Below are 21789 nucleotides of genomic sequence, written 5' to 3'. Positions count from 1 at the left end.
TTCTCTGGTGCGCGACGGGTTTTGTACCCATTTGTTTATTGTTCTGCTTTCCGGTGGTTTTTTAAATAAAACTGCTCTGTTGAATACCCAGTTTTGCTCTCCTGCGCCTGACTTCCCTGCTGCCAGTTACGAACTCCCTTACATATATTTTCTTAAGGAATGTAGTGAAGTGAAAGTAAAAGTAGTCAAAAATATAAATAATAAAGTAAAGTACAGATACCAAAAATAAATTAAAAACTACTTAAGTAGTACTTTACACCACTGGAAAAAGTAAAGTGGTCTGAATACTTTCTGAGTGCACTGTATAATATATATTGTATTTTTTGTGGAGATGAACCGAGGTGAACTGTCAAATGCCTTTTGGGAGTTTGTATTGACACAGCACCCTTTATATTAAATACATGACAGACAATGATATTCGTTTGTTTACTGGTCTGGCTGCCACTCTCTCATAGTGTAAATAAAGGTCTGAAGAAATCAATTCTACCATAGGCCAGTCCCACATTCAACTGCTCACTGGCTGTCACTCACCGGAACTTTTGGCTGTCAATCAAAATGCACATGGATCTGGGCCCATATTTATCAAACTTTTGAGAAAAAATATCGTAAGAATCCTGTGAAATGCTGATTTAGGAGACTCTTGATGACAACGGCCCAGGCATACCCTAGGACTAATAGTGCAGATATCAAGAGACAAAATGCATCAGAGAGGTATCTTTACCCTTATCAAAAATCATTCTAGTTCCTGTCCCATCCAAGAAAAAGTGCAAAAACTCTGTCAGAACTGTGCTATACTGGAGAGTAAATGAGAATGTGTTGTTCACTATCTTGTTCCCTGTGTGTTACAGACAGTTACATTAGATTGGCACATGCATTTTGGCTAGTCTAACTCAGTCTAAATACAATCGACGTGGGCAGTTCTACGGAGCATTCCAAATGGGGGTGTAGGGGCCCGTGGATGGAGGGGGAATGTTTTTTCCCTCCATTTAAGTCACATTTAATCCATTTGAAGCTTTCTGGCTTCACTCTAATGGGGTTGTTAATGGCTACCCTGACTGCAAAGTGAAGATTATTGCCTCTCACTTACGATCCCCCCCCCCCACTAAGCTCTCCGTATGTGTCATGTTCTATAGAACCGTTGAAGTGTTCTTAACTCCTGGTATTTCTCCTACTCCAGTTCTATCCAGTTCTACTCGAATGAGTCATCAAATTGAATGTAACAGCTCGTTAATTGCATTTATATCGAGTGCATGTTGAAGGGCCTTTATTTTTGGTTATTTATGCTGGCTAGTTTTGCTGTTAGAATTTTTTGGGGGATGGCATTATCACTGGTTTAGGCTATAGGCCTTTGTCGTTAGGGGTGGCCATTCAGGGGGCTACTTCACAGAATACTTTAAGATAGGCCAAGGGTATGCTAACAACTACGCCACATTTTCCCAGTTATGATACCAGCTGAAGGACTCTAATGATCTGGTCATTTTCTTAGAACTGTAAATGTTCATAAAGACCCATCAGCAAGCTTGTATTACACTGATAATTACAGAGTGTAAATGTATTTCATTAAGGTACTTTTTTATATTAATAAACTGTAATTAGGATGTATTTTAGATGCTCGTAAGATTACATGAGTATGTATATAATTTGACCAAACGGACGGTTCTAGGTTCTGGTCAAAAGCCAGACAGGTTCACCTAAAAGCATTTGATTGGAAACAGCATAGTCGTAGTTGTATTATTGTTTGTGTGTTTCTCCAGACGTTTTACTTCATAGCTTATTTACCTAAGATAAACGTTGATCAGAAGTTTCCCTTTATCAAATTATTATGGATTCTGGTTATGAGCAGACTGAATATACTTACAGTATATAAATTAAATTGGCATAAACTATCAACTTATAAACAATATATGAATTAATTTTAAAGGAAACTAAACTATTTTGTAAATGCATGAATAACATGAAATATCTAATAAATGCCAATTTTGTGAAAGTAAATCTTATGGCATTCTTACCTAATCAGTCAATCCGTCCTAATCTTCACGAGCTACACTGGAAATAAGAAACGTCATAAAATCAAACATAAATCATGACAAAACAATCATATTACCTGCCTCCACTGAGTTCCTCCAATCCCTGAGAGGCCGATCCACATCCTCCGGAGAGGTGTCACAAAACAATCTCCATGGGCAACAACCTCCTGGATACTGTTGCTATAGAAATGTTAAGTACTTTCATTATCATAGACCTCAGTCCTAGACCTCTCTAGTAGTAGGTTGTAATGATGAGATTGTTTCTATGTGAGATGAGAGGACCTAACATTATGGGTGCCTACAGTAGCTAGACATACTGTATCTACAGTTTAATTTCCAGTGAACGTTGTAATTCTGCTAAAACACGTATTATGTAGTGACAAAATACACCCAAACTATTCATTTTCCTCTTTGACGTAACATTTTGAACATCATTATTACCAGTGTAGGAATCTTAGTTCATTTCTGTATTATTTTTCTGATTTGTTCACTCTATCTGTATCAGTACCTCGGGAGGAAGTGTGGTTTCGTGAGAACTGAGGCCTATTGCAGAGTTATTCATCAGGATCATGTTCATTAGATACCAAATGGAAAAAGCAGACTGAATCAGGGAGGGATAAACTGGACTTAAGAACACTCATTTTCATTTTCCACTGCAACATTTTTTGAAGAGTTTTCCATTGCAAGCTCTAATGAAAGACTCAGCCCTGGCTATTCTGAGCCTGTGGTTGGTCAGAATCCTGGCTCATGTTCATTAGGGCACATTAGGGGGGGGGGGGGGGGGGGAGCATTTACAGTCTTGGTAGTCCCTCTGGATATTCAAATGTTTTCTTCCATTTGGTGCCTAATGCCTAAATCTGAGCTGTGAGAACACCAGGTCAAGGCAGCCTCCTCCACCCACCAGTCTTTGAAGGCTTCCCCACTGGGCTTTGTTGTTTCACAGGGTGAAAGGGTTGGATCTGAAAGGGGTGACTCAACTCTCAGCCAAGCCAATGTTCCCTCCACCCCGCGACCCTAGGGAACCCTCAGATGCTCTCGCACTCCCCCTGCTCCCGCTTCTATTCTCTTCTATGATCGGCCAACTACTGGGGGGATGTGATGTAATGGCCCAATCTGATGAACACACACCTGTCTGCTACATGGGCCATGTGCTCAGATATGGCGATCTGATGTTACAATAAATCCTCCACAGCTGCATTGATACTTTTAATAGCCTACTAGTTTGTAATGCATGTAGACCACTAATACTGTTTTGCTGCTGCCAATCTGTTTGGTCTCCATCCGTGTTGTGGTCTGTATGGTTGTCAGAGGTGTACTGTTGTCAGTGGTTTACTGTTGTCAGTGCTGTACTGTTGTCAGTGGTTTACTGTTGTCAGAGGTGTATTGTTGTCAGTGGTTTACTGTTGTCAGTGCTGTACTGTTGTCAGTGGTTTACTGTTGTCAGAGGTGTATTGTTGTCAGTGGTGTACTGTTGTCAGAGGTGTACTGTTGTCAGAGGTGTACTGTTGTCAGTGGTTTACTGTTGTCAGAGGTGTACTGTTGTCAGTGGTGTACTGTTGTCAGAGGTGTACTGTTGTCAGTGGTTTACTGTTGTCAGTGGTTTACTGTTGTCAGAGGTGTACTGTTGTCAGAGGTGTACTGTTGTCAGTGGTGGAAAAAGTGCCTAATTGTCATGCTTGAGTAAAAGTAAAGATACCTTAATGAAAAATGACTCAAGTAAAAGTCAGCCAGTAAAATACTACTTTAGTGAAAGCCTAAAAGTATTTGGTTTTAAATATACTTAAGCATCAAAGTAAGTGTAGTATATATACTTAAGTATCAAAAGTAAAAGTACAAGTATAAATAATTTCAAATTCCTTATATTAAGCAAAACAGAAAGCATATAAGCAAATAATTTACAAACAAAGTATGTGTGTTTAGTGAGTCCACCAGATCAGAGGTAGTAGGGATGACCAGGGATGTTCTCTTGATAAGTGTGTGAATTGGATGATTTTCTGTCCTGCTAAGCATTCAAAATGTAATGAGTACTTTTGGGTGTCAGAGAAAATGTATGGAGTAAAAGGTACATCATTTTGTTTAGGAATGCAGTGAAGTAAAAGTAAAACATATGAATAGTAAAGTACAGATACCCCCAAAAATGACTTAAGTAGTCTTTTAAAGTATTTTTACTTAAGTACTTTACAACACTGTTGTCAGTGGTGTACTGTTCCTTCCTTGACAAATAGTTTCCCTGGTATTACACTCTTCAAAAAAGAAGATGCTATCAAGAACCTAAAAGGATGCTTTGGCTATCACCATAGGAGAACCCTTTGAAGAACCTTTTTTTGGTTACAGGTTCAACCCTTTCCACAGAGGGTTCTACATGAAACCCCAAAAGTCTACTTGGAACCACAAAGGGGTTCTACCTGGAACCAAAAAGGGTTCTACCTGGAACCAAAAGGGGTTCTCCTATGGGGACTACCGAAGAACCATTTTGCAACCCTTTTTTCTAAGAGTGAGGGTCTATAGTATAGACCAGATATTCCAAAACTGGGGTACGGCATTGCGCTTACACCCAGGGGTACATGCAATGCCGTCGGGGGTATGCCAAATACTTCACATTTTCAACCAGTACATTTATATTTTCCAACTGGGCTATACATATGAGTGAGGTTTTTTTCCTCGCCTGAGTAGCCTCGTTTCACTACCAAAAATAAAATTAAACCATCTACTGTTCAGCAAAAATAAAAACACAATGTCAAATACAGGTAGCCTAGTCAAATAATGAACATCCAATCACATTAACCGTTACTCTCTCGCGGGAAACCTTCACTCTTGCACAGACATTTGGAAACGAAACATGACAATTTGAAAAATAAGCCACCAGAGTCTTTTGAGCGAGAATAAAGACAACTTTCGATTAGTAAGACATGTATAAAAGCAACAGATACCATTAATTAGAAGGGGCTAGAAGCGTCTTTTATGGTGAGCTACCGAGTGGCTAGGACAGGCAAGCCCCATACTATTGTGGAGGATATAATTCCTCCTGCTGCCATGGATATGGTTGGGACAATGATGTGGGAATAAGCCCAAAAAACTATATAGACAATGTCTTCATCAAACAACACTGTTTTACGATGCATCAGTGACATGGCAGGAGATGTTTTGAAACAATTACTGCTTTGCATACAAGCCAGTGAATTAAATGCGTTACAGCTGGATGAGTCAACAGACCTGACGGGCCTGGCACAGCTCCTGGTATTTGAGAGAGGCATGCGTAGCCAAGCGTCTGAGGGGCCTGTTGGAATCCTCGGGCAGATGATGTCGGTATTCCAGTCATAGAGGATCGGTGGGGTTCCGTGCCCCGCACCGGCAGTAGAAGGGGTACAGATATTGTAGCCCAGGAGTGCCCAGGAGCTTGCGGTAGGAATTCGGGGATATGGAGAGAAAAATAGGTCCGGTATGCTCTGGTTTGAAGCACGTTGTACGAACTGGCGAGAGCTTTCCAAGCTAAAGGTTAGCTGATGACCGCTCGCAGTGGTTAGCTGATTGATAGCTGGTAGCTAGTTAGCTAGCTAGCTTTGGTATTCTAGTTCAGATGAAAATAGAAATACTTTAGGAAAAAAAAACAGATCCACACCACATTGGGTGAGGCGTGTTGCAGGAGAGTATTTTGAAGTTGAGGTTTAGGAAAAATATTAAAAAGAACGCGAAGAAAAAGTTACGTCTGACTGCTACTCCATCTTGGATACACCTCTTGGATACACCTTATGCAGGTACTTTCCCGAAACAACTGGATTCGTTATCCTTTTCATGCCCTGCCTCCAGTTCACTTACCGATATCTGATCAAGAAAGCCTCATCAAAATTGCAACAAGCGGTTCTGTGAAAATTTTACTTAATCAGAAGCCACTGCCAAATTTCTGGAAATGGCTGCAGTCAAAGTTTCTTGCCCTTGGCAATTCACGCCGTTAAGACACTAATGCCCTTTGTAACCACATACCTATGTGAGAGTGGATTCTACGCCCTCGCTAGCATGAAAACGAAATACAGGCACAGACTGTGTATGGAAAATTATTTAAGACTGAGACTCTCTCCAATACAACCCAACATTGCAGAGTTATGTTCATCCTTTCAAGCACACCCTTCTCATTAACCTGTGGTGAGTTATTCACAATTTTCAATGAACAAATAAGGTTTTATAAGCATGATGGCTAAATAAAGAGCAAAATTATTGATTATTATTATGTTATTATTTGTGCCCTGATCCTATAAGAGCTAAAATAAAAGTCCAAGTTGATTTGTCACGTGCGCCGAATACAACAGGCAGCACAGGAAGGGAATGAGCACGCACCCCTGAGGGACTCCAGTGTTGAGGATCAGCTTGGCAGATGTGTTGCTACTTACCCTCACCACCTGGGGCAGCCGTCAGGAAGTCCAGGATCCAGTTGCAGAGGGAGGTGTTTAGTCCCAGGATCCTTAGCTTAGTGATGAGCTTTGAGGGTACTATGGTGTGGAATGCTGAGCTGTAGTCAATGAATATCATTCTCACATAAGTGTTCCTTTTGTCCAGGTGGGAAAGGGCAGTGTGCAATAGAGATGACATAATCCGTGGAACTGTTTGGGCGGTATGCAAATTGGAGTGGGTCTAGGGTTTCTGGGATAATGGTGTTGATGTGAGCCATTACCAACCTTTCAAAGCACTTCATGGCTACAGACGTGAGTGCTACAAGTCTGTAGTAATTTAGGCATGTTGCCTTTGTGTTCTTGGGAACAGGGACTATGGTGGTCTGCTTGAAACATGTTGGGATTACAGACTCAATCAGGGACATGTTGAAAATGTCAGTGAAGACACCTGCCAGTTGTTCAGCACATGCCCGGAGCACACGTCCTGGTAATCCGTCTGGCCCCGCAGCCTTCTGTATGTTGACCTGTTTAAAGGTCTTACTCACGTCGGCTACGGAGAGCGTGATCACACAGTCGTCCGGAACAGCTGATGCTCTCATGCATGCCTCAGTGTTGCTTGCCTCGAAGCGAGCATAGAAGTGATTTAGCTCGTCTGGTAGGCTCGTGTCACTGGGCAGCTCGTGGCTGTGCTTCCCTTTGAAGTCTGTAGTAGTTTGCAAGCCCTGCCACATAAGACGAGCGTCGGAGCCGGTGTAGTATGATTCAATCTTAGCCCTGTATTGACGCTTTGCCTGTTTGATGGTTCATCGCAGGGCATAGCAGGATTTCTTGTAAGCTTCCGGGTTATTGTCCCGCACCTTGAAAGCGACAGCTCTGCCCTTTAGCTCAGTGCGAATGTTGCCTGTAATCCATGGCTTCTGGTTGGGGTATGTATGTACAGTCACTATGGGGACGACGTCCTCAATGCACTTATTGATAAAGCCAGTTACTGATGTGGTGTACTCCTCAATGTCATCGGAAGAATCCCGGAACATGTTCCAGTCTGTGATAGCAAAACAGTCCTGTAGTTTAGCATCTGCTTCATCTGACCACTTTTTTATAGACCGAGTCACTGGTGCTTCCTGCTTTAATTTTTGCTTGTAAGCAGGAATCAGGAGGATAGAGTTGTGGTCGGATTTTCCAAATGGCGGGTGAGGGAGAGCTTTGTACGCATCTCTGTGTGTGGAGTACAGGTGATCTAGAATTGTTTTCCCTCTGGTTGCACATTTAACATGTTGATGGAAATTTGGTAGAACTGATTTAAGTTTCCCTGCATTATCTATCTGGCCAACATCCGGTGAAATTGCAGAGAAATTGCAAACCAGCTCTGCTTCTTTCTACAGTCCACCTAAAGAATGGTCTCATTCTCTTCATTTTTTCAGAAACCAAGCTTGAAACAATGTCTAAAGACTGTTGACATCTAGTGGAAGCCATAGGAACTGCAATCTGGGTCCTATCCCATTACATACTGTATAGGCATTCAATTGAAAAGTACCCACATCAAAAATATCCCACTTCCTGGATGGATTTTGTTCTCAGGTTTTCGCCTGCCATATCAGTTCTGTTATACTCACAGACATTATTTGAACAGTTTTGGAAATGTTAGAGTGTTTTATGTCCAGTACTACCATGCATATGCATATCCTAGCTTCTGGGCCTGAGAAACAGGTAGTTTACATTGGGCACCTCATTTGTCCTTGCTTGTTGAAGATAAAATATTTGTCTAATCTGAGGTGAGTGAGCGCTGTCCTGATATCCAGAAGCTCTTTTTTGCCATACGATAGGGTTGCAGAAACATTATGTACAAAATGAGTTTCAAATAATGCGAAAATACACATAATAGCACAATTGGTTGGGCGCCTGTAAAACTGCTGCCATTTCTTCCGGTGCCATTTTGACAGAGCATCTTTGTCACTTCCCACGAGCTGGGTTCTGCCAAAAACTCACACTCATTCTTATGTTTAATAAATGTATCGTATAGTGCGTGTGTGTGGCAGGCTTACAATGATGGCAAAAAACACTGGCCTCTGGCGCTAGAGGGGCTGGAGGTTGAATGTTTGAAGGGGTACGGGACTATGAAAAGTTTGGGAACCACTGGCATATACTATATATAGTGTACATTACTGCTCCCTTTTCAACAGCGTATTGTGATGAACCGTTAGGTAGTTACTATCTTCCCTGGGATATAGTCAATCCCCCCCCCCCCCCCCCGATCCTCCTAACGGGACAGTGGCCAGGGCTCACAGCTGGTGCCCAAAATAACCCCATATCAGAATGCCCAGTTCCCTGGCCAGAGATAGGATAGCAGCCAATCACACCCCCAGCTGCCGGAGTGCTGAGAGACTCCTCCCTGCTCAGTGACTCCTCCCTGCTCAGTGTCTCCTCCCTGCTGAGCGACTCCTCCCTGCTCAGTGACTCCCACCTGCCCAGTGACTCCTCCCTGCTGAGTGACTCCTCCCTGCTGAGTGACTCCTCCCTGCTCAGTGACTCCTCCCTGCTCAGTGACTCCTCCCTGCTCAGTGACTCCCCCCTGCCCAGTGACTCCCCCCTGCGCAGTGACTCCCCCCTGCCCAGTGACTCCTCCCTGCCCAGTGACTCCTCCCTGCCCAGTGACTCCTCCCTGCTGAGTGACTCCTCCCTGCTCAGTGACTCCCACCTGCCCAGTGACTCCTCCCTGCTGAGTGACTCCTCCCTGCTGAGTGACTCCTCCCTGCTCAGTGACTCCTCCCTGCTCAGTGACTCCTCCCTGCTCAGTGACTCCCCCCTGCCCAGTGACTCCCCCCTGCGCAGTGACTCCCCCCTGCCCAGTGACTTCTCCCTGCCCAGTGACTCCTCCCTGCTCAGTGTCTCCTCCCTGCTCAGTGACTCCTCCCTGCTCAGTGTCTCCTCCCTGCTCAGTGACTCCTCCCTGCTCAGTGTCTCCTCCCTGCTGAGTGACTTCTCCCTGGTGAGTTATTCCTCCCTGCTCAGTGACTTCTCCCTGGTGAGTTATTCCTCCCTGCTCAGTGACTCCTCCCTGCTCAGTGTCTCCTCCCTGCTCAGTGACTTCTCCCTGGTGAGTTATTCCTCCCTGCTCAGTGACTCCTCCCTGCTCAGTGACTCCTCCCTGCTCAGTGTCTCCTCCCTGCTCAGTGACTCCTCTCTATCTCTCGCTGACAAGAACACAACACGTTACACATAACAACAGGTTGCTGAGAGACTCCTCCCTGCTCAGTGTCTCCTCCCTGCTCAGTGACTCCTCCCTGCTCAGTGACTCCTCCCTGCTCATTGACTCCTCCCTGCTCAGTGACTCCTCCCTGCTCAGTGACTCCTCCCTGCTCAGTGTCTCCTCCCTGCTCAGTGACTCCTCCCTGCTCAGTGACTCCTCCCTGCTCAGTGTCTCCTCCCTGCTCAGTGTCTCCTCCCTGCTCAGTGACTCCTCCCTGCTCAGTGTCTCCTCCCTGCTCTGTGATTCCTCCCTGCTGAGTGACTCCTCCCTGCTCAGTGATTCTCCACTGCTCAGTGACTCCTCCCTGCTCAGTATCTTCTCCCTGCTGTGTGACTCCTCCCTGCTCAGTGATTCCTCCCTGCTGAGTGACTCCTCCCTGCTCAGTGATTCCCCACTGCTCAGTGACTCCTCCCTGCTCAATATCTTCTCCCTGCTGAGTGACTCCTCCCTGCTCAGTGATTCCTCCCTGCTGAGTGACTCCTCCCTGCTCAGTGATTCTCCACTGCTCAGTGACTCCTCCCTGCTCAGTATCTTCTCCCTGCTGTGTGACTCCTCCCTGCTCAGTGATTCCTCCCTGCTGAGTGACTCCTCCCTGCTCAGTGATTCCCCACTGCTCAGTTACTCCTCCCTGCTCAGTGTCTCCTCCCTGCTCTGTGATTCCTCCCTGCTGAGTGACTCCTCCCTGCTCAGTGATTCTCCACTGCTCAGTGACTCCTCCTTGCTCAGTATCTTCTCCCTGCTGTGTGACTCCTCCCTGCTCAGTGATTCCTCCCTGCTGAGTGACTCCTCCCTGCTCAGTGATTCCCCACTGCTCAGTGACTCCTCCCTGCTCAGTATCTTCTCCCTGCTGTGTGACTCCTCCCTGCTCAGTGATTCCTCCCTGCTGAGTGACTCCTCCCTGCTCAGTGATTCTCCACTGCTCAGTGACTCCTCCCTGCTCAGTATCTTCTCCCTGCTGAGTGACTCCTCCCTGCTCAGTGATTCCTCCCTGCTGAGTGACTCCCCACTGCTCAGGGACTCCCCACTGCTCAGTGACTCCTCCCTGCTCTGTGATTCCTCCCTGCTGAGTGACTCCTCCCTGCTCAGTGATTCTCCACTGCTCAGTGACTCCTCCCTGCTCAGTATCTTCTCCCTGCTGTGTGACTCCTCCCTGCTCAGTGATTCCTCCCTGCTGAGTGACTCCTCCCTGCTCAGTGATTCCCCACGGCTCAGTGACTCCTCCCTGCTCAGTATCTTCCCCCTGCTGTGTGACTCCTCCCTGCTGAGTGACTTCTCCCTGCTCAGTGATTCCTCCCTGCTGAGTGACTCCCCACTGCTCAGGGACTCCCCACTGCTCAGTGACTCCTCCCTGCTCAGTGACTCCTCCCTGCTGAGTGACTTCATCCCCGCTCAGTGACTTCATCCCCGCTCAGTGACTTCATCCCCGCTCAGTGACTTCATCCCCGCTCAGTGACTTCATCCCCGCTCAGTGACTTCATCCCCGCTCAGTGACTTCTCCCTACTCATTGACTCCTCCCTGCTGAATGACTTCTCCCTGCTCATTGACTTCATCCCTGCTCAGTGACTCCTCCCTGCTCAGTGACTCCTCCCTGCTGAGTGACTCCTCCCTTCTGAGTGACTCCTTCCTGCTCAATGACTCCTCCTTATCTCTCGCTAACAAGAACACAACACGTTACACATAACAACAAGAACGGCGGGCAGGGTTTTGATTGCAGGGTAGGACTTGTATCCTATAAAAGTGATCTGATTCTGTAGCTGTTGCATGTTTGGGGCTCATCAACTGCCAAGTTTGTAGTGACACATTCTGTGCCGTCAAATTAGAGATGAAGGGTGAAAACATTAATTTAACCAATCCATGGTCCTTTTAATTACATTGTGAGGCATTGTTATGTTTGAAAAGGTTTTTCCTGTTCCTCTTCATGTTGTAGTCCAGCATTTCTGGCTCAAATTAGATCAATTTTATTGATGCCTTTAAGTGCCCCACTGTTAGAGATTGCAAACACAGGTGATATTATAATCTGGGTCTCAGATTGACAGTTCTAGGACAGGAACCATCACAAAATGACAGAGTTCAGAACGTTCAGAACGTTCCGTCTACATCGATGCGTGGCATTACCAATGGCAGGGAGGAGTATATCCACCCCTGTAAAGATAGCACGAGTGCTCATCTTCCTCGGTGTAATCCCTGCCACTCTTTCCTGGTTTTCCTGAAAGGCCATAAGGATTTATGCCACTAGAAATTAACAAAACATTGTTCAGCTAGCGTGTTTTTGTGGCTAACTATGGACTTGCGTACATGCAGCCATGATAACAATTACAGAAAACACGAAAAGGGTGTACTTACATGTAGATTCTGAAATTGAAAAAGTAGTAAATACATCTTAAAAACGATGATAGATTAAATTCTGTTTTATCTCCACTTCAGACGTGTTTATGTCGAGCCACTGTATGAGAATTGTGTTGGGGTATGTGTGTGTGTGTTTGTGTGTGTGTGTGATATGAGGCGAAGGCCAGGAAGAGCAGGGTTTAGGGCCTCCCATTAAGGGCGTCCCAGAGGCTGAAGTGGGGCCTGTCCATTAACACGTCCTCAGAAACACAAAGACGTGTCTGGTGGGTGATAGAGCCCATTGCCCCACACCCTCACACTCTCCCTCCACATGCCACAGCCGCGGCCAAAGCCGCTGAGAGATGGATGTTGCCTGCAGGGTTTGGGTTAATTCCACAAATTCAATTCTAATTCAATTCTCTCTCCCTGTAAATTCCATTTAATTCCATTCAAATTCCAGGTCAGTATTTGAATTCTGAGATGGTTCAATTTCTCTCAATTCCAGTGTTAGGTCAATTATAATAATTAAATTCCCGATTCAATATTAACCCCAACACGTCCACAAATTAAAATTCCCTCATGCTTTGAGGCTGATCATGTAAATGTTCAGACAGCCTAGCTATACTGGAATTGTAGATGTACAAGTATAAATTATTTAAAACATATCCTGAAGTACATTTTTTATACTACAGTATGTGAATTAAGCCCATCAACTGGCAAATGTAAAAATATTTAATTCCAATATAATTAAAAGATTCCAAAGATTTTGTTTTTACAAATCCAATTCAATTCCAATTCAAAAAGTCCAAACAGTCTATTTCCAATTCAATTCCAATTCAAAAAGTCCAAACAGTCTATTTCCAATTCAAAAAGTCCAAACAGTCTATTTCCAATTCAATTCCAATTCAAAAAGTACAAACAGTCTATTTCCAATTCAATTCCAATTCAAAAAGTCCAAACAGTCTATTTCCAATTCAATTCCAATTCAAAAAGTCCAAACAGTCTATTTCCAATTCAATTCCAATTCAAAAAGTCCAAACAGTCTATTTCCAATTCAATTCCAATTCAAAAAGTCCAAACAGTCTATTTCCAATTCAATTCCAATTCAAAAAGTCCAAACAGTCTATTTCCAATTCAATTCCAATTCCATAACTTGAACTGTTGAAATTGAAATTGAATTCAACATACATTTTCCACTTCATGAGTGAATTCAAGAATTGAATTAGAATTTCAAATTAAATTGAAATCAATCCTATCCCTGGTTGACACGTGTTGCCTGGTAGGCTTTTCAGGGATGGGTGAAGGGCTGAGGTGGTGTGAGGGGACGAGTGACTGGCGTGATGGCAGGTTGGTGGCGCCACGTCCTTTCAACTCCTCTTCAAGACACCCACCCATTTCACATGCCCCCCTAGCTCCTCTAGCCACTCTAGCTCGGTCCGTGTCTCAGAGGAAGCCGGGTGTCGGAGTCACTCACCTTTCTGTCATGGGGGTTCGAGGGGGTGGGGGGCATATCTAACGTGGGGTGGCATGCAGTGGCATTGCTCTGGGCTGACATCACCCTCTTAGGCCCGATAAGTGTTGTCTACACGAGGGTTTAGTCATGGAAAAGCATCTAAACCTGTCCCATTATGTCATCTACATATTTTGAACAACAATCCCATACTACTCCGATAAGCTGATGTACTATATGTGTGAAATTTCCCCTTGCTGAATTTATATTATCTGTAATAAGTGACTGCCATGACCTGTATGGGACCTTGTCGCTTGGATAAAGCCTGTGGACACAGTTATTTATCTTAATGGCCCCCCTTCTCTAAGATAACAGGCATAGGATGAGCTCACTGTGCGGCAATGACAAGCCAAAGAATGTGCATGAACTGTACACACTTAAAGCCTGTCGCATGCTTCCCAGTTGAAACAGTTTGCGTATATGTTACGCAGAAATGTTGTTGTGAAGTTTTTGATTGTTTTGGTGTTCGGTAGGTTTTTATGATGGCGTTTAGTTGAGTTTTTTTTTTTACTTGAGAAATACTGCACCAAACATCTTAGTTAAATCTAAAATTGTGAGACTAAGACATCCTCGGCATAAATGTCAGATTTTATTACAGATTTATCTAAGATTATTCATACTATTTTGAGGAAGCGTACTGGCATACTGGCTATGGTGTCTCAAAAGGGACAAACAGTCAAATTACTTTTTTCCCCAGATTTTTCAAGCGAAGGTCTTTTAAGGGAGTATTTGTACTTGCATTTATTATGGATCCCCATTAGATGTTGCTAAGGCAGCAACTACTCTTCATGGGGTCCAACAACATTAAAACAGTTCAGGCAGTTGACATTACAGTACATTTCACAACAGATTTCACAACACATTAAGTGCAAAGCACAGGCCACCTAGCCTAGTTCTGCTAGGAGCAAACCGACCCTCGTATGGGGTCACCTTAAAGAGGCAGCATATTGGTACGAGATCCAATCTTTTTCTACATTTCCTTTAGTATGTGTTTTTTTTAGGATCTTAGGCCCCATCCAGAAACCCTGGCTCCTAACCCCTAAGCACAGGTAGATTTGAAATAATCATCTAGGTATGAGCAATATGGTTGCAGCTCCATCTTGCCCTCCATCTTCATAGGCTAAGTGGATTTTTTTGCCATATTGCCTAAACATATCCAATTCCTTCAGCTTTACACACGTGCCTAGGTGTTAAGGAGCTAGGTGTTGTTTCTGGACGAGAGCCTTACGGCGTTATCTTGATGTGTTGTTTCTGGACGAGAGCCTTACGGCGTTATCTTGATGTGTTGTTTCTGGACGAGAGCCTTACGGCGTTATCTTGATGTTTTGTTTCTGGACAAGAGCCTTACGCCGTTATCTTGATGTTTTGTTTCTGTTTTCTCCCCAGGCATTGCCCAGATGGGTTTGAATGTAGGAAGGCAGGAAGGAACCCTAACTATGGTTACACCAGCTTTGACAGCTTTGGTTGGGCGTTTCTCTCCCTCTTCCGGCTGATGACACAAGATTACTGGGAGAACCTCTATCACCAGGTCAGTAAGGACACCTGGAAATGGTCAGCTTTATTTCAAACGATCTCCTAATTCAGGTCATAGTCTGAAAGATCATGTGTCCATCCATCCCTCCTCAGACTCTGCGGTCAGCAGGAAAGACCTACATGGTGTTCTTCGTGGTGGTCATCTTCCTGGGGTCATTCTACCTGGTTAACCTGATCCTGGCTGTGGTGGCTATGGCCTACGAGGAACAGAACCAGGCCACTATCCAGGAGGCCTGGCAGAAAGAGAGGGAGTTCCAGCTGGCCATGGAGTGCCTCAAGAAGGAAGCACAGGTAAGACAGAGTTTCATGTTGTCATTTTATGGCTAATGCTTTGGGAACTTGGACTGTAGACATACACTTGCAGATTTCTTTAAATTGGTTATCAGGTACTGGTATGGGACTTCTGTTAATTTGGAATGAGACAATATCCTGAAAAAGGACTATAGCTGTTGGCCCTAGGATTCTGTTCAACAGGCTAACATAGCCTTGATAGACCTAAAAGACTCAGGTTCGAAACCCAGTCACTCATACATGAAAATGTTTTTCATAGCAAATCTAGGTAAAAATAAATGAACTGACGCTTTGCCTTCCAACGCTACTCAGAAAGCTCAAGACACAGATTCATTGATTTTCCTGGACCTGTCCCCTGGCCTGGCTCTGCCTGACAACAAGGAGTTGCAGAGCAGGAGGAGAAGTCTAGAGGGGCTGGTGGAGGAGACGGAGAACGAGGGAGACGTGGAGAAGGGAGACGTGAAAACATTAAAGGTGGATACAGTGGATGGGGGCAGGGTAAATATCATAATTATGTATTCGTAATGGATTGTTATTTAATCATGATGTTTCATCATGGATAAAACATTATGGATGAATACAAACATGCTGAATCTGAAGTAGAATTTCAGGTTTTGTAGAGAAGTATGTATTTTGGTATATAGATCTTTCACTTTTCTGAATCTATAGTGATTAAAGGCAATCCTGATTTGTCAAAGAATTATCTGATTTCCAGGGTTTTAGTCAAGTATCTTACTCTTTTCTAACAGAAGACGTACCTACCTTATAGCCCACTCAAAACTATTTCTCCACTCCCCCACCAGCCGACACACCCCCTCCTCATCCGCACAATCTCCACGCGCACTAGACGAGGAAGCAACGTCAGTATATTTAACTTCAATCGCCGGAACAAAGACTCAGAGGGTGACTTTGCCGACGATGAGCTCAGTGTCCATGGGGACAATGAGGGGACACACAGTCGTGCTGGGTCCCTGGTGGTCCCGTGGAGCACCAGACGCAGGCCCAGTACCTACAGCACGGGCAGCCGGGGTTCCCAGGTCTTCCTCAACATCAATGGGAAGCTGTTTGTGGCCATGGACCAGAACGGGGTCACCCCGCAGGGCCTCCCAGCATGCACCATTGAGAGGGTCAAGGAGGAGAGTGTGAGTACTGAGTTTGATGTTTCAAGTTTTAATGTCACGTGCACAAGTATAGTGAAATGCCTTTCTTACAAGCTCCAAACCCAACAATGCAGTATTCAATATCAATGTAGCATTAAAAATAACACAAGATAGAACAAACACAAGCAAGAAATACAAATAAGAAAAAGAACACGAGAAAGTAAGAAGCTATATACAGGGTCAGCTCCAATATTACCATATGTACAATGTGCAGGGATACTGGAGGGATAGAAGTAGATATGTATAGGGGTAATGTGACTAGGCACCAGGATATACACTGATTGTACAAAACATTAGGAATACCTTCCTAATATTAAGTTGCACCCCCTTTTGCCCTCAGAACAACCTCAATTCGTCAGAGCATAGACTCTACAAGGTGTCGAAAGCGTTCCACAGGGATGCTGGCCCATGTCGACTTCAGTGCTTCCCACAGTTGTGTCAAGTTCCCTGGATGTCCTTTGGGTGGTAGACCGTTCTTGATACACACAGGAAACTGTTGAGCATGAAAAACCCAGCAGCGTTGAAGTTCTCGACACACGCGCCTGGCAGCTACTACCATACCCCGTTCAAAGGCCCTTAAAAGTGTTGTCTTGCCCATTCACCCTCTGAATAGCACACATACACAATCCATGTATCAATTGTCTCAAGGCTTAAAAATAATTATTTAACCTGTCTCCCCCCCTTAATTAATCAACACCGATTTAAGTGGATTTAACAAGTGCCATCAATAAGGGAACATAACTTTCTCCTGGATTCACCTGGTCAGTCTATGTCATGGAAAGAACATGTTTTGTACACTCAGTGTATGATAAACAGATTAGCAGCAGTGTAAATTCTGATTGTATGTGAGTGTGTGTGCATGTGTAGAGTCAGTATACATATGTGTTTATGTTACAGTATATGTGTGTTGGAGTGTCAGTGTGTGTGTGAGTGTGTAGAGTCCTTAGAGTGTGCATAGAAACAGTGAAAACTGAATACAAATTAAATACAAGGGTCAACTCAGATAGTCTGTGTAGCCATTCTGTTAGCTATTTAGTAGTCTTATGGCTTCAGGATAGAATCTGTTCAGGAGCCTTTTGGTGTCAGACGATGCATGAATACCGCTTACCATGCGGAAGTAGTGAGAACAGTCTATGGCTTGGGTGGCTGGAGTCTTTAATGATTTTCCGGGCCTTCCTTTCAGACCACCTGATATAGAGGTCCTGGATGGCACGGTGTTCGGCCCTATTGATATATTGGGCTGTCCGCATCACCGTCTGGTATGGATGCTATCAATGGTGCAGTTGTATAACTTGAGGATTTGATGCCAAACCTTTCCAACTTCCTGAGGGGAAGAGGCTCTGTTGCTCCTTCTTCATGACTGTGCGCGTTGACCATTTTAGTTCTTAGAGATTTGGACACCGAGGAATTTGAAGCTCTTGACCTGCTCCACTGCAGCCCTGTCAATGTGCAACCGTCCGGACCCAAAGCCTTGCGAGTGTTGACCTGATTAAATACCTTACACACAATGGCCCCAGAGAGTGAGATCACCCAGTCCTCTAGGTTGGGGGGGACCTCACGCACAGTGTTGTTATTGTCGAAGTGTGCATAAAATGCATTGAGTTCAACTGGAAAATAAGCATCGTTGGGCAGATCACGGCTGGATCTTCCTTTGAAATCCTTAATGGACTCCGATGCCCTGCCACGCGGTGGGCATCGGAAACTGTGTAATATGATTCCACCTTATTCCTATATTGTCCTTTTGCTCGTTCGATGACTCTGTGCAGGTCGTAGCGGGACTTCTTGTACTTGTTCCTGTCCTTACCAGTAGGCTCAGAGTCGTCTGTGATAGCCCTGTGTGCGGTAGCTCTGTCCTTTATTTTAGCGCCAACCTCTGTGTTAATCCAGGGCTCTTGGTTGAGGAAGCGTCGAACCTTCTGTGGGGAAACATTGCCTATGCATTTCCATATGAAGCCGGTGACGGAGGTGGTTAACTCATCGATGGATATCGCCGGGGTGTCGGAATAGATTCCAATCAGCGCTAGCAAAGCAGTCCTGTAGCATAATCTCTGATTCTGACTACCATTTCTTAACAAAGTGAGTCACGGGTACTTCCTGTTTAAGCTTCTGCTTGTAAACAGTACGGAGTCATGATCTGATTTGCTGAATGGCGGACAAAGGAGGGCCTTGTATGCTTGTTGTGGGTAGAGTAACAATGGTCTAGGACTTTATTGTACCTTGTGGCGAAGGAGACGTGTTAATGGAAATAGGGAATCATGTGTCTTAATGCCACGGAGTTAAAATAGCTAGCGACAAGAAAGGCAGCCTCTGGGTGTAAGTTTTCCTGCTTGTTTATAGCCTTGTACAGTTCGTTAAGTGCCAGATTGTTATATTTCTTGTCCTGAGGTGAAATGTATACAACAGTCACAATAACAGCTGAAGACTCCCTAGGGAGGTAGAAGGGTCGGCATTTGACCATCGGTTATTCCAAGACAGGTGAACAATGGGTTGAGACTACCACTGCGCTCAAGTCAGCACACCATTTGTTGTTTATGAAGAGGCAAAAACCTCCCCTCCTTCATTTCCCTGACTCTACTGCCCTGTCCACTCGGTGAATGGAGAATCCATTGACCTTCTCGAGTTGTCCGAAAGCCATGTTTAAGAAAAGCCGAGAATATTGCAGTTACGAGAGTCACGTTGGTGGACAATCCGCGATCGGAGATCATGCATTTTATTATCATGTGACTGTACAGTGGCTTGTGAAAGTATTCACCCCCCTTGGCATTTTTTCTATTTTGTTGCCTTACAACCTGGAATTAAAATATATATTTTTTAAATAGGTTATGTAACATTTGATTTAGACAACATGCCTACCACTTTGAAGATACAAAATATTTTTTATTGTGAATTAAACAAGAAATAAGACAAGAAAAACAGAAAACTTGAGCGTGCAAAACTATTCACCCCCCCAAAATCAATACTTTGTAGAGCCACCATTCTCAGCAATTACAGCTGCAAGTCTCTTGGGCCATGTCTCTATAAGCTTGGCACATCTAGCCACTGGGGTTTTTGCCCATTCTTCAAGGCAAAACTGCTCCAGCTCCTTCAAGTTGGATGGGTTCCGCTGGTGTACAGCAATCTTTAAGTCATACCACATATTCTCAATTGGATTGAGGTCTGGGCTTTGACTAGGCCGTTCCAAGACATTTAAATGCTTCCCCTTAAACCACTTGAGTGTTGCTTTAGCAGTGTGCTTAGGGTCATTGTCCTGCTGGAAGGTGAACCTCCATCCCAGTCTTAAATCTCTGGAAGACTGAAACAGGTTTCCCTCAAGGATGTCTCTGTATTTAGCAGCATCCATAATTCCTTTAATTCTGACCAGTTTCCCAGTCCTTGTCGATGAAAAACATCCCATAGCATGATGTTGCCACGACCATGCTTCACTGTGGAGATGGTATTCTCAGGGCGATGAGACGTTTTGGGTTTGCGCCAGACATAGTGTTTTCCTTGATGGCCAAAAAGCTCAATTTTTGTTTCATCTGATCAGAGTACCTTCTTCCATATGTTTGGGGAATCTCCCAAATGCCTTTTGGTGAACACCAAACATATTTGCTTATTTTTTTCTTTAAGCAATGCCTTTTTTTCTAACCACTCTTCCATAAAGCCCAGCTCCTTGGAGTGTATGGCTTAAAGTGGTGCTATAGACAGATATTCCAATCTCCGCTGTGGAGCTTTGCAGCTCCTTCCAGGTTATCTTTGGCCTCTTTGTTGCCTTTCTGATTAACGCCCTCCTTGCCTGGTTCGTGAGTTTTGTTGGGCGGCCTTCTCTTGGCAGGTTTGTTGTGGTGCCATATTCTTTCCATTTTTTAACAATGGATTTAATGGTGCTCCATGGGATGTTCAAAGTTTTGGATATTTTTTTTATAACCCAACCCTGATCTGTACTTATCCACAACTTTGTCCCTGACCTGTTTGGAGTGCTCCTTGGTCTTCATGGTGCCGCTTGCTTGGTGGTGCTCCTTGTTTAATGGTGTTAAGACTCTGGGGCCTTTAAGAACAGGTATATATATACTGAGATCATGTGACACTTAAATAAAGTCCACCTGTGTGCAATCTAACTAATTATGTGACTTCTGAAGGTAATTGGTTGCATCAGATCTTATTTAGGGGCTTCATAGCAAAGGGGGTGAATACATATGCACGCACCACTTTTCAGTTTTTTATTTGTTAGCATTTTTTGAAACAAGTAATTTTTTTCATTTCACTTCACCAATTTGGACTATTTTGTGTATGTCCATGACATGAAATCCAAATAAAATCCATTTAAATTACAGGTTGTAATGCAACAAAATAGGAAAAACGCCAAGGGGGATGAATACTCTTGTAAGCCACTGTACATTGGCCAATAGAAAGTCGGGAAGAGGTGGCTGGTTTTCACTTCACCTTAATCTCGCCAGGACTCCCCCTCTCCTGCCTCTGTAATGCTGGCGCTCCTCTTGCATACCCCGAAAATTGGGTCGGAATTATAAGAAAGAGCCCAGCGCAGATAAGTCAAAGTTGCAGCAGGAATTGGGGAAGTAACTGCCAATCTGATGTTCAAATTTATTGTTGGTTATAAAAAATGATAGCAGACATTTCATGAAAATAAAGTAAAGATAAACGTCAAAAGAATCACAACATAGCAAAGTACATGCGACTATCCAGCACGGCGTCATGTTCTGAGTGGAGTTACTGAGTTGCTTTGTGTGTCTGTGTGTGTTGTTGCGTATCTGCGTGCATCATGGGAATTCACTCTGTGGATAACTGGATAACTATTATATAAGCCTGTATCAAAGGAATGGCCAGGCTCGTATCCTGCAGTGTAGACTCAGGGCTTAGTAGCCTCTGGCTGTCTGGAGTCATTGGCCAAGACCTCTGTGACACTGGTACAGCTAACAGCTCCCTCTTCCCCACTGGGCTCCTCAACATTAACACAACACACGGTTTGATTTGCTGTTTCAATACAGATGATTCACACTACCCCGCGGAGGTGTTAGCAACTGTGTAGGAACGGAAGAGGAAAGAGCCTTAATGCAATTGCATTTTCTCTAATACTCAATGAATCACTTTCCATGCTGTCGCTGCCTTGTGTTTGTGTGTGTGTGTCTGTGTGGCTGTTTGTGTGTGAGTGTCTGTGTGTGTTTGTGTTGACAGGGTTTATTGTAGAGTGAAACAGAGCATGTGCTTATTTTGGTCTGGATAGCTACTGTACATATCTTACATATCCCATGATATTATGCTGCCCTGCATGACCTCAAGGAAAATATCTAGGCCTCCCGGGTAGCGCAGTGG

General features: G+C 44.3%; 1 protein-coding gene across 2 annotated transcripts in view; it reads left to right on the top strand.

Moving 5' to 3' along the window:
- Positions 1 to 21789, top strand: part of LOC139420201 (sodium channel protein type 3 subunit alpha-like) — a 173617-nt gene that overhangs the window by 39157 nt on the left and 112671 nt on the right. Inside the window, exons 8-11 of one of the 2 annotated variants that reach the window (XM_071170029.1) lie at positions 14882 to 15023; positions 15122 to 15319; positions 15632 to 15793; positions 16123 to 16461. In XM_071170029.1, coding sequence (XP_071026130.1) covers positions 14882 to 15023; positions 15122 to 15319; positions 15632 to 15793; positions 16123 to 16461 — 841 coding nt within the window. Of the gene's footprint in view, positions 1 to 14881; positions 15024 to 15121; positions 15320 to 15631; positions 15818 to 16122; positions 16462 to 21789 lie in introns of both variants that reach the window. The other variant, XM_071170030.1, reaches the window with a different exon arrangement.

This window comes from Oncorhynchus clarkii, chromosome 11 (genome assembly GCF_045791955.1).
Source record: "Oncorhynchus clarkii lewisi isolate Uvic-CL-2024 chromosome 11, UVic_Ocla_1.0, whole genome shotgun sequence".
NCBI classification, from domain to species: domain Eukaryota; kingdom Metazoa; phylum Chordata; class Actinopteri; order Salmoniformes; family Salmonidae; genus Oncorhynchus; species Oncorhynchus clarkii.
This window is presented reverse-complemented; position numbering and strand designations above follow the sequence as displayed.